This window comes from Pteropus alecto, unplaced genomic scaffold (genome assembly GCF_000325575.1).
Source record: "Pteropus alecto unplaced genomic scaffold, ASM32557v1 scaffold87, whole genome shotgun sequence".
NCBI lineage: Eukaryota > Metazoa > Chordata > Mammalia > Chiroptera > Pteropodidae > Pteropus > Pteropus alecto.
In genome coordinates this window covers 6354579-6368522 of record NW_006443225.1, presented here as the reverse complement: position 1 = coordinate 6368522, position 13944 = coordinate 6354579, and the positions used below count along the sequence as shown (strand labels likewise).

The 13944-nt window shown below is 36.3% G+C and overlaps 1 protein-coding gene across 1 annotated transcript in view; it reads right to left on the bottom strand.

Annotated features, from left to right (window-relative positions):
* Positions 1–530: 530 nt before the first annotated feature.
* The window catches only part of RAB2A (RAB2A, member RAS oncogene family), a 53759-nt gene continuing 40345 nt past the window's right edge, over positions 531–13944 (bottom strand). Inside the window, exons 6-7 of the mRNA XM_006923988.3 lie at positions 4977–5045; positions 531–2951 (exon numbers count right to left, since the gene is read on the bottom strand). Coding sequence (XP_006924050.1) covers positions 2856–2951; positions 4977–5045 — 165 coding nt within the window. The 3' untranslated portion in view covers positions 531–2855. The remainder of the gene's footprint in view (positions 2952–4976; positions 5046–13944) is intronic.

The window sequence follows — 13944 nt, the reverse complement described above, 5'->3', positions numbered from 1 at the left end:
ACCAATGTAAAACGAGATGCTAGGTTCCATTTTCATTCGAACGCCAAAGCACATGTAAACTCTAAGAAACACAGGTAGATATGCTGGTTCGTCTATTTGTATTGCAAATTCTAATTATGAAACAGGGTCATCTCCTTGTATTTTTTAAAGCTCATATTGTTAAACCCTATCATGCCAATCTTATTAATGAGCTTAGATGGGGCTTCACTACCTATGAGTGAACCAATACTAATGTGTCCTGAAGCCAGACATGTCATTTTTTGAATGATTACACATTTTGGTATCATTTACATTCCTACTCTCTTGACTATCAGAAGTTAAATAGGGACTACTATCCTGTTAACAGGTATTTAAAATAAAAAAACGAATTTTTTATAAAGATCCACTTCAGCTCTCATATATTGCTGAATTGCATATCTAATTATATGCTACTCTTTCAAAAATCTGCTCTTGATTCAGTTGTCTTAAATTCAGAAGAAAAACAGTAACACACTATCTTTATGAAGATTACAACTTCGGAATGTTACATGTTGAGACATTTAAAGTTGTATTTATTTTTTAGTGACTGATTTTCTAGCTCTTAAAACAGGTCCAATGATGCTACAAAAACTGATCAAAGATTAAAGACTCAATTACAGTATTAAAGATTCAATTACAGGTGCCGATATTACATTATTTGTCACAGGGATAATAAAATGAGCAGAGTAGAAAGCTGACAGTACATTTGCTTAGTCAATTGATGTAAGTAGATGAGATCTGTAGAGAAAGTAGTAATGAACTATAGAGAAGTCCACTCACTACTCACCCTGCTGCCTAAGCCAGAGGCAGGTTAAGGTTGCCGTGGTATAGGAGCTGTGTTTGAAAGCTCCATCTTTCCTTAGGGTATTAAAATTTATGTGCTGGTTTGTTGTTTTTACCATTAGTTGATGTTCTTATACTTGACTTACAGAAGAATTAGGCAACACAGCATGGAGAAGAAACACATTAAACTTCTGGAAAAGTTAAGAGCAGTTTAAAAATAACAATTTCCAAAGAATCATCCTCTTCTTGGTATAGAGCAGAACAAGTCTTACTTGCCTTAACTTTTTCTACTCATCACTAAGGAAAGTGAATGGTAAGATCAATGAATTTGATATGACCACTTTAAGGGGAAAAAAGTTTATAATAAAAATACTCAAACTCAATCTCCTCTGACCTTTCCCTCTGTCCTCCAGGAGCTAGATAAAACAAAACTAAGACAGCATTACGTGTCTTCCCATAACAGTAATGTTAAAGCTTTATCAGAGTACTGCTGAATATTCAGGGAAGACTTGTAGAAAGGTGAAGTCACTGAGTAAATTGAAAGTAGTCTCATTCGTAGCACTTCCTCATGAAGCTTTCTTACAGTTTAAATGCGCTTTTGTGCTGGTTAAATGCAAAATATTGCTTACATCATCAATAACAAAGCATTTCAATACTGTGAAGTTTTATCACCTTTTAGCAAAATTTTTACTAAGTTTAAGTGTTAAACATTCTGACCCTCTTAAAAATATGCTTAAATACATGTAAAAACTGTGAATGAACTAAAATAAAAAAGTTTTAAAAAAATGATGTGGTCATAATAAAAAAAAGAACACTTTTATACATAGGACTTTATTTTGCACTGCTATAACAATTTCATTATAGACCAGGGGAGAAAAATAAGGGGAAAAAAGGATAAAACTACCACACTGAGTAAATTACTAAAGCTCTTCTACTTTTTAACAGGATTTTCCATCTGGTAGATTTATTGTCATATCTCCTTCAAAACAGACAAGATGCTTACCATATTTCAAAGATTATAGGTTACCACTGAAAGGAAATTTTACACAGTCACTGTACATCAAGGTTGAAAAACTGTCCTGCATGAAAAATATACTTAGAAATCATGTGAATAAAAGAAAAAGAAAACATTATTGTGTTTAAGGAAAAATTAAAGTCCTCATAATGTGCCATCTAAATGTGGACATTCATTCTTCTTGGAGTCGCTTAGGTGTAGGGAGTTCTTGCTTCTGCCCATTTCACTCATTATACTGTGTTTTTACCCAACAGTATTCATTAAGGCGAACAAATCCTTTTCTGAAGAGGTCTTAAAGAAATTGTGGACAAACAGCAAACTTTTGGCATTAAAACAGGTTAACACATACATAGCTTTTAGTAATGTACATTAAGCATATTTTTCTTGGACTAGAGACAAGAAAAGATGGAACATGCTTGCTAACAATGTCAAAAAGTTTAAAATTCAGTGTCCAAGCAATTCCTAACAATGCTTCGGTAGCTTTAAGCTCTAAACGGTATAGAATTTATGCAAATGCATTAATGAATTCAAGCTTGGCAAATTACACCCAAGCAGGTTATTAAACTATATATACAGAAAGTAAACAAATACAGAATTAAAAGAGTCCTTCAGTTTTTCCTTACTTATAGCCTTGAAAATTGACAAACTTTTTGAGGACAGTTCTATTAATATTAAACATTAGGTAACCACAAGTGTTGGGAAACCTAACTACACAAACCAATTTAAAATACTCAAGATGACTTTGTAGTGTTTAATACAATTCAGTTCGTAGGTAAGGGCACAAGACAACAGTTAACAAAAATAATCACATCGATTGACCTAGAAATCAAATGCAAATAGATATGAATACAATCTCCAAAATCTGTCTTTTTAAGTGAACATTAACCATTTATTCAAAGTTATACAAGAATTTGAAAGATTAAAGTCTTCTGTGACATAAAGCCATTTCGAACAGTTTCATGTCTCAGCTGAGCAGGAGGAGAGGGTGAAAGAAATAGTGAGTAGGCCCCATTTGGGCAGCGAGACAGTAAAAACGGACTCAACAGCAGCCTCCTCCGGCCTGCTGTCCTCCCTGATTGCCTGCATGTGTGGCATTAGTAGCAGCATGCTGAGGGCCAATTTTAATGCCATTTGCCTGAAATAAAGGAGAAAAGGATAATAAATGTCGCTGGATCCAATAAAAATCCATTTCATTCTTAATGACACAATGTTACCAAACGACTCAGAAAATATATATATATTAAGCAGATTTTTGCACAATTAAAACGATCTCTCTTAGGGGCATCTCTTCCTTTTAGAAACAATACACTGGGAGTATTTCTGGAAATAATTCTTTATCATACCAGGTACTGGGTAAAGAAACTGGACGGTGCTGCTTTTTAGGGAATTCTCACAATGGAGAAAATGTTTAAAACACTTCTTGCAAGTCATCTTTAAAGGATAAAAATATGTAAGGCCTATGCTGCTCTAACGCAACATAAAATCTTTTCTCTAGACAGCATTTCTCTTCCATGTTGAATCAGCTGTACAGGCTAAGGGCATATGAGTGTTCTGTGTCATCAATAATTTCTATGATCCCCAAAGACATGGCAGCTTGCCAAGAACCCACACACAGAGTAGTGCTTTCATTCATCAAACTCACACTTCTGTCTTAACCCTCACTCCCTCAAGTGGATTTTACCTAAAAATACAACACTTTGAGAAAAGTAATACAGTAGCTTCAGAAATTAAGCTCTTAAGGAAACTTTACGTCACAGTAAATCTCAGATTTATAGTGCTTGGCAGTTGTTCTGCAACAGTAGTAGCCTTGGGGTTTCTGGCACTAGCTCAGTATTGACAGCAGCTGATGTGGTTTCTTTTCGCTCTTTTGAGTCCTCTTTAATAAAAAGCATGCCCTATGGCTCATTGGTTTTGCCCCCTCTGGGCTGGTAGCAACTTCTTGAGGAATCAAGGAGTCAGACCTGGCATTAGGCCAAATAAATCGCACGGCCTGTTGGCTCCTGACAGCACATTACAATCAAAGCCGCACCAAGCACAGTAAAGCAGTCAGCTACTATATGAAACCAGACAGGGACAATGAACGGGCCCTTTTAAATAGAGGCCCAATTATTGTTCAATTTATATGGCATTAGTCTCTGAATGGTGTCGCCTTTAAACTAACTCAAGATTTACTGCCATATAAGCTTAGAAGATAGGATTCAGAAACCATAACTTCCCAAATTAAAACAAATGAGAAGATCAAGTACTTTTTGGAAAACTCAGGCAAACTGTTTTGTTCAGCAAAGAATATTGAAGCGAATAATAAAGAGCCCCATTTATATATAGGCCAAGAGACACACACACACTGGCTTCCTAAGAGAATGCCTTCCTGATGGCAGCCGGGGAGGAGGAAGAGTTTTTCTCTTGAAAGCAAAAAGTCTTAATGTAGAATGGCGAAAATATTTATGTAACAGTAAATAATATGCTATATCCACATAAACATTCTGAAATGAAAATAAATGCATAGCAGGGATTCAGGTCAAAATGGTGACCTTTGGTAAACACTGAATTATATGCTTCAAAACTTATGTTTTATCCTAATCATGTTGACCCACTCTGGCTCAAAATAATAATAAAAAAAAAATTTATAAAACAAAAAAAATAAAACCCCAAAAACCTCCAAGAAAACAAACCAGTGCCAGCTACCAATTGCATATTAATTTAGTTTCCTGAAAACATGCTATGTATGCTATACTGGGGGTAATTTCCAAATTGGGTCTTTCCCACTTTCATACCAGACAACAGGAAGAGCATCTTGCATTAGTAACATGGTACATGCATTTACACACTAGAGAATTATTCCCCAAAGCAGATGACACCATATGGACGCGTGGCTGAAAGTGGATTTTCTTCTCTTTGGAGGATTTATATTATTTTGCATTGCTGCAATAAATGGATAGGGGCACTTACTTTAATCCGTTTGTACAGATAAACTGATGCTCTACTCCTACACACTTAACTATTGTACGACATATAACGAATTTTCAGTTAAATGATTATAAATGAATGTGTTAACTAACACCACAGACCCATTTTAGTAATTTAAAAAATATATAAAATTATGACTCCAAGTAGTAATTAAAATTCTAAATATTAGCCAATAATATTTATATGTATATACCTCATTATTAATGTCAAAGACTCCTTCTTGGATTTTTTCATAAATTTCTTTTGCTGTATTAATAAATGCCTGAAATATAAGGTAGAGAAATTGGTTCAATTTAAAACCATCGAAGTAAAAGAACATTATACAAAAGCTCTAAAAAATATCATAATATTCAATGTAATACATATCAACAGAATAAAGAACAAAAACCACACGATCTTTTCAATAAAAGCAGAAAAAACATTTTGACAAAAATCCAACAACTTTTCATGATAAAAACACTCCACAAAGTAGGACCAGAAGGGAACTTCCTAAACCTGTTTGTCAAAACAGCATCTCAGAAAAACCCACAGCTAACATCGCAACTGTGGGGAAGACTGAATGAAGGCTTTCCTCCTTAGACCAAGGACTGGGTGAGGTTGGATGTGAATGTTATTAGCATTATTAGCAGCACCAACCAAAAAGCAGAAACAACACAAATGTTTGTCAACTGATGAATGAAAACCAAAATGTGGACTAACCATGTAACAGAATGTTATTCAGCCATAGAAAGATGAAGTACTGATTAACGCTACAATATGGATGAGCCCTGAAAATATCATGCCAAATAAAAGCCACCAGACATATAAAAGACCACACATGGTATGATTCCATTTATATGAAATGTTAGAAAAGGTTAATCCATAGAGAGAAAAAGTAGATTATTGGTTGTTAGGGGTCAAGAGAAGGGGCGGGTGGGGCGGCGGGGTGGAATGGAAAGCTACTGCTAATGAGTATGGGGTTTCTATTTGGGGAGATGAAAATGTTCTGGAGTTAGATAGTGATAATGGCTGTACAACTTTTTGAATATACTGAAACCCACTGAATTGTACCCTTTATTTAAAAGGGCAAATTTTATGGTGTGTGAATCTTATCTCAAAAGAAAAATTTATGATGGGGTCGTGGGGGATACCATAATGTGAGAACCAGCACATATGAGAAAAATATGTCAACTAGATGAATTGAATTAACTTCCATGTTGAAAATAGGTTACTATAGAGGCCGCTGTTGCACACAAGATCCCTTTTGCCAGGACAATGTATAAGTTAATACACAGTTTAAGAGGGAAAAACCAAACAATGCTAATGATAAAGAAATAAAAAGGGCAGGCTCAACTTCTATGCCGTGTTGAATAGTTTCACCCTTTTCCCATAAAGCATACTACTAAATTGACAACAAATGAAGTTAGAATACTGTAACCAAATTAAACCTCTAAATAATAAAATTAATCCATTCCATATTTATGTAAAAATTAAAATATTTTATGCATGTCTCGACAATGCTACAGAGGGTGTTTCTAAACTATCAGATTTTAGAGATCACAGATAATAGTATTAATATTGTCAGGTCCTCTTTAATTAGCATTCTATGAAAACTCACAAAGAAATCTATTCTTTACTATCACAGATACAGACCAAATTTGAAAAGTAAACAGGTTCATGGAAAGGGACAAATCATACCTTTCCTCTTTTCTGTACTGGAAACATCTGACTGCTGAACTTGCCACCAGAGCTTTTGTTTCCTAATTAACAGGACTGATATGTTTTCACCTTTAAAGGCCTTACAGCTCCCCAGAGTAATCAATCTACTGCCGCTCAATTACTGCACCAAGAACACACCAGTCAGTGAAGGAGACGTGAATGAGTGCGGCAGGAGCGCAGAGATATGAATATGCATAAACTCTAAGTGGCTGATCGAATCATCAGAGAGGGTCATGAGAATTTGCGGCAAAATAATGAGAAGAATTAATCACTGCAGATCCATGAGGCACTCTGGAAGTGAGTGTGCTTTTCATGTGTGTGCCGGAGTTAGTGAAGGAGAAATTGGCTTTCAGCCAACTATGGACTGATTTATACTCCTCCAAATTGAAGTTATCCCGATAAATAAGGAAAAATTTAACTTTAATTCCAATAACATGTCAATTACAGTGATGGCCTCAGAAATCGGGCTAGCTAAACACTGAAGTCAATAGATTCATAAATTCACAGGGCTGGAATTCCCTTATAGGGCACCCACATGTGTACATTTCACCAGACCGTTAGACAAAACTACAAGGTTCTGTAAGTGAGTTATAACTTCACATAAACATTTATATTGTAAAAACCATTATTAAATGTGCCAATTTATGTAAGCAAATTGACTTTTTGCTACTCTGTTGATGAATCACTTTAAAAACTGTCTTAAGAAAGCTATGCTACATAAAATTTTCCAAGTCACTACTAATTTTCTTGCATAAATATATTAAACACCTTTAAGAATAGTTGTACCCAATGGAAAGAAGATATAATTTTATATCTGAAAAATATGCAATATCATTACAATTGAAATATAACAAATGGTTATATTTTCTTTCATAATTGCCATCATCCTGATGAAGTAGTCTTTGGACAATGCTACATTTACTTATAATCTAACTCTTTGATTACATATTAAGGACACTGAAATAAAATATTTTCCTTTTTTCTGAGAATATTATAGAGAGGATACTACATAAATGGATTGTTTCATCTACATCATAGCGAATATATATATATATATATTCACTGATTAATTAGTCATCAATTTTAAGGAGTCCTCAGAGTTTAAAACCCTATGTGACAAATGTAGACATTAGTATACCTGTTTTAAAATTGTGTGGCTATGACTGAAACTGTCCAGTTCCCAAATAAAATGAACATTAACCAAATATTATTAGGGCTTATTAGAGATCAAATGAAACTTCTATGATAGAGCCTTGGGTGTCACAGTTTCATTCCACTAATGCTGCAAAGCATCTCAAGAACTCAGATAAGAGATAACATATCTATTACGACAATTAGAATTTTATTTGCTCACTTCACCCTAGTCACTAAAATCGACCCCCATGCATATATTTTTCAAGGCAGAGGTGTAACATTCTGAACACAAGAAAAAAATGAGGATATTAGCAACAATAAGTTAACTAAACAGATACTACAAAGGTTTTAATAGGACAGTCTTAACTGGAAATTCTTCCCATTTTAGACATAATTTTAACCAGTTTTACTTTTTCTATTTTCAGGCTATAGGAGCAAATTCTGAGGAGGGGGAAGGAGGAAGACAGCAGGTATGAGGGGTGTGTCTTTGAGCGGGAAGTGGGAGGGGCATGTGCAGCATTTGGGACGAGGCACTAAGGGAACCAGCGCCGGCTGCCGCAGCAGACAGCTGCACAGAACTGCACAGACAGCTTCCGGTCCAGTGTGCAAGTGTTACCGATGACGGTTCAAGTTGTACAGGAGACAGAGGCTCAGTATTTGCCGTTTAACAGAAGAAAAAGAATGTGTTTTTGAAACCTTTCATCACTATTCTTACACGTTTTGATATATTTACCAGGGTAAGATTTTTTAACCTGGGAAATTAATCTATATGGAATAATTATTTCCTTAATATCAGAAAAAAGAAGCTAGCTGATGGCATACTTAAAGAAAAATTTACATTAGTTAATGCAATACTTCTAAAATGGGACATCTTAAAAATAATGCAGGTTTTGTCACATATATGTTAGAACCACAAGATATATATATATATATTCATATTCAAATATCTTCCACATTTCACAGTCAATTCAAATATTAATAGATTACAGAATAGGAAAAAAATATTTGCCAAGAAACTGATAACAAAGGGTTGCATTATCAGCCCCGGGGAACAAACAGTATATGGGTAGATCCATGATCATGAAGTATAAACAGATTTCCCTGCAACTAACTTGATTTGGTGAGCCTCTCGCTTTCCCACACAGAGCTCCGCTCCACTATCAGAAGCCTGACTCTTCATTTTACCATTAGCTCTCCCCCTTTGCCCTACTTTGATTAACTGCCACATTCAGTCCTTTACCTTCATTAGCTATTAATTGCCTTCCACCTCAGACACTAATCTTTCAACCCCTGGCAGTAGTTATCTAAATGGTCCTGAATATCTAAACTTAAGTAAATTTTCAAGGACTTCTATAGCACAAATTAAAATAAATGTAACGACACAGAACTATAAATGCATTATGATTCAAATAAATATTCGGCAAACATACAAGCTGATGTGTATTCTACGTATACTATTCGTCATTTACTCAAGGGCACCTATTAAATCATTACCACAGATTCAACACTTCTCTCGGTACTACGGAAGATACAGGAAAGAGGAGGATATAGTTCCTACTGCTGCTGAATAAACAATTTAGCGGAGAGAATCAAAACACAAGGGCTTACATCCCTGTTGGACGAAAATAAATGTCCCGCACTGGTGGACAGGGCAGGGCCACGGCGAGTCTACTTTAGGCCACGGACAATGTGCTAAGAAGGCCTTCACAGCTGACGAGTGAGAACAGAGGCAAAGGGGAACATGGAATAAAATTTTATTTTTATTAATAGTTTTTAAGGTAAAATACTGAAATAAATTGTTTACAACAGTAACATTTTTATGTAACATGCTGCCACCTGGTGGCAAGATAAAAATTACAGCATCTGTTAGGTAAGAATTAAAAAAAAAAACCCAAATCAAAATATCTTGGTTTTATTTAGACATTTTGAACAGATGCTAGAGACAAAGTACCGTGTAAAATAAGTGACTCTTAGTTTTCTCTTAATTTTCTTCTTAATTGCCGACCAACGCTATGGACATTACAAGAGTCCATTTGCTAAAGCTACAAATTACCAATATTTACTAAAAGTACTTACTATATGGGTCAGTCACTATGCTAAATGATTTACATAGATGTTATTTCTGAAAAGAAATTCAAAATATATATACAAATAAAATTAATTTTTACTTGCTTTCAAGAAAATCGATGTTTGTGTGATGATGCAGCTATGCCTGTGAGATTAGCAGAATGGCTAAAGGTGAGCTCTAGAACCAGACCAGGTAGATTCACACTCCAGTGCCACCTCTTACTAGATGTGTTGCTTTGAACCCATTGCTCAACCTCACTGTAAACAAGGGATTACTGGGGCTTACCTCATAGAATGTAATGCACCAAAAACAGTGCTTGGCACCTAGTAAGTACTCGATGCATGTATGTTAGCTTTCATCACCATAAACATATGAGTGCAATGATATCTGGAGAACAACACAAGTGGGTATACGTGCTAAGTGTGAATGAAACACTGCAGACTGCAGCCTAAAGGGGAGAAGCACTGATCGATGCTCTTCAGTGAATTACAATTAATTCTTGATTAAATAAAACTAAACATTGAAAAAGTCAATTAGCAACATGTAATGTGTTCAGTGAGCTCTAAAGAATAAAACAAACATATTGAGATCGAAGCAAATATTATTCAAATATAGGAGAGTCTTGGAAACAACAAACTAGAATTCAAGACGAGGCAGTTTAAATACAAAACTAAGTCAAATTCCATGACTTTTAAATTTTCTGGTTCTATTTGAGAAGACTCATACTTACATCATAAAACACAGTGGCTTTCCAAGTGTATTTCATGGCAATCCTGCAGGGGTCACCTCTTGGGGATGAGGCAGGAAGTAGAGAGAGCCCAGTGAAGGGAGAACTGTTTTCTCCTCTTTCCCCTCATTTCCCACAGCATCCCTAATTCCAAAGCAGAACCATTCTGCTTTTTTCTTTCTTTCATAGTTTCCTGTTTCATTAAAAGAATGAAGGCCAGTGCTAAATCTACTGATCTACTAACTGAAATGGACAAAAGAAGCACACACTTCTTACGTCCTCCAAAAAGCTTCTAGCTAGAAATGACTTTTGATTTCTAGGATTATTTCTGGAAGTATATAATATTTGTGATTATTTACATCCTTTGTGTCCTTCCCTCTCTTTAAAAAACTAACATCACAAGTGAATGCGTATTAAGAAGGAAAGGAGATAGCCTGAACAAATCTTGAAGCATTTTATCAGAGAAACACAGGGGGAAATAAACACTTTAGATTAGAAAGGTTTGGGGGGTTCCAGTATTTAAGAATTTCCCATTTTCTGTTAGTGATAACTCACAGATATATTTAATTTCTTAGTAATTTAGTTCTTTTCCTCAACAAGCATTTAACAAGTACTTGGTTTGTACCCAGGGCTGAGCATACTCAGATAAATATGAATGTCTTTAATCTCGAAGAAATGGTACAGGAGAGATGTAAATCCAAAACTGAAACACAGCATGGAAAATTCCTCCACAGCTGTTTAGAGGAGTAACATGGCATGATGACTTCTGATGGTTAAAAAAAAAAAAAAAAAAAATCTGTCAAGAGAGAAAGCCCTGTGAGCAAAGGCCTGATGGGTAAGTATATTCTCCCACTCATTTATTGGGAAATTTACGGGGAGGAAAGAGCATTCTCAGCAGAGGCAAATTTTAAGCTGTTTCACTGGAAGCCAGAGACAGGCAGGCATGTGAGATGAGGTTAGAGGTGGCCCAACAGACATCAAGGACAGTTTAGAGGCTGAATTTAAAGGAGATAAGGCTGGCAACAGGGAGACCAGTAAAAAGTCTACAACAATAATCCGGGGAAGAAACAAAGGCCTGACAAATTACAACAGTGGCAACAACAATGGAGAGCAAAGATCAAACCTAGGATCTACTTTGGAGAAATCAATAGGACTTGGTAAATAAGGTAAGGATGGTAAGGTGTTTAATAAGGGTGACTCCACATTTGGCTTAAGTGACTGAGATGGAAGGGTATGCTGTGATTGAGATAGATAAAAAAGAAAAATCAGGTTTCGAGGAGGAAATGAAGAGTTTATTTTAGACACACAGAATTCTAATGCTTATGTCATGTGTAAGTGGGAAAGTCTTGGCAGCTGATCTATAGAATTGTGCACCTATGAATATGCACTCCAGACGAATACACATGTGTACAAGTGTGTGATCCACACATATCAGCATGGTCTTCTCTTCTATGGTAATGTTTGGCTACTCTGGTTTAAAAGCAGAGAAAATGAGTGTCACTTTCTAAGTTAGTCTGGTTTGGATCATCCCCGAAGTTCCCTAGGGTGATGGCTAAATAAGGGGTAGAGAAGCTGATGCTAGTCAGCAAAGTTGCCCAGTTTGTGGGAGAGAGCAGTAAATGTTCATTAAACTAAGCTCTCCTCCAGGACGGCAGCAGCCTGGAAAGGTCAGATCAGATTTCCAGTGTAAACTCATGTGACACCCTCACCACTGAGAACAGGGTTAGGGAGACAACAAAGCCTTTGGTCTTTGTCCACAACTCCATTCATTGCATCACTTATGACACAGCCCAAGGCAAGTTAAGATGTCCTCTCAATGCAAATGAAATCTGTAGATTTTTAAGTAGCTGGTTGGGACTCAAGTTCCAGCAAGGGGACTTCAAATTGGTCTTATTAACTAAAGTCTTATCAAGTCATGTGTCTTCCCCTCCAACACAGAAGCCCACCTATCCTGCCTGTTTAGATGGCAAGTTTCTGTGATTGGTCTTAGGTTAGCTGGCTGTATTTTCAACTTGGCTCTTTCTTTCTTTAGTACTTTTAACAGCCAAGCCAGGAATTTCCAGCCCTGATTTTTAACAATTTAAGATACCTGTGCCTTAAAAATTTTTGATGTTTATATATTTTTCTGGTTGCACATAAATTTCACATAAATTTGCTCAAAATACTTAATTTTTAAGTAAAACTAATAAATATTGGGAAAAAAGGAACCCATCAAATGACTAAGAGGTTGTAAAGAATATCTGACCAAGTGACAATTGTTTGGGAGATGCCCAACTTAACTGTTTTCATACTACACTCACCTTTAGGTCCTAGAAGGAATATATTACTGTAAATTTTGGTAATGTACAACTCTGAGGAAATGAAATTTTAACTTAGAGGGTAAACAAATAGAGAAAACAGAGAAGGAATTACAGAAGTAAATAATTCCTTCTGGAGTATTCTGAAATCTTCAAAAAGTGGCATGGGGCTTTTGGGCAGGGGTACTTCCTCTAGCCTGTCATAATCTTTGCTACAGTTATTCCTAGGTCTAAAAAAAACTGCTTTTAAACCACGAAGACCCCAGGCAGCTACTGAAGGAAGCTCCTGATCAAAGGAGGAGCTTTCAGCTGAGTTTCCGCAAATCTCATAGGTTTTTAGAATGCTTAGGGCAAAAAGGTTTAGACCAGAATTCGACTTACATGTTAACAAGTGGGACTAGAGCATAACCTGATTAAAGACTGAAGGAAGAGAAGCAAGGTTAAAAGTAATTAAATAACAAACATTTGTTATCTACTACGGTGGTGGGGAGAGGGGTAAGGACTGTGCTGTTGCAGACGCAAAGATGAAAAGATAATCTCTTTTCAAGAAATTCTGCCCTTATGGTGAGCTGATATGAGAAAAGGAATGTCATGACAGACTGCTGAGATAAATTCATGCCCAGGATGATACAAGAATATACGCAGAGGAAAGAACACATAAATTGTGACTGTGTGCATGTGTGTGGCGGCTGGTGGTTGGAGGGGGACAGGGAGGTTGTGTCATGGCATTCCAAGAGGAGGCATTAGACTTGACTCTTATCTTTGAAGGGTCAGGAAGAAAGGAAGAGCATTTCAAGTGCAGAGATCACTCTTTCTGTGGCGGGGGTACAGCGCACCCGTCAGCTGATGGCTCTTAGTTTAATATGGACAGCACGCTGTGGGAGGCTGGCAAACACAGGGACTAGTCTTCCAAGCTGAGGATTTTTATTTTGAAGCTGTGGGGAACCACAACATGATTTAACAAAATTTGTGAGTGACATCCAATTTTCATTTCAAGAAAGATCTCACAGGCAACAGTGTAGAGGATTGAAAAATGAAGACAGGGAGTCCAATTAGGAGGCAATTATGGAAGGAGAAAACTTGGAGAGAATTTAACAGGTAGGAATAAAAAGACACAAGTGGAAAGTGATACATATTAACTGAATAAATGACTGTTTCAAGGGGCTGGGGAAAAGGAACACTCCAGGATGTAGGACAGTGCAGATCTGAAGATGAGAGAAGCGCTATCGGTTCAAGC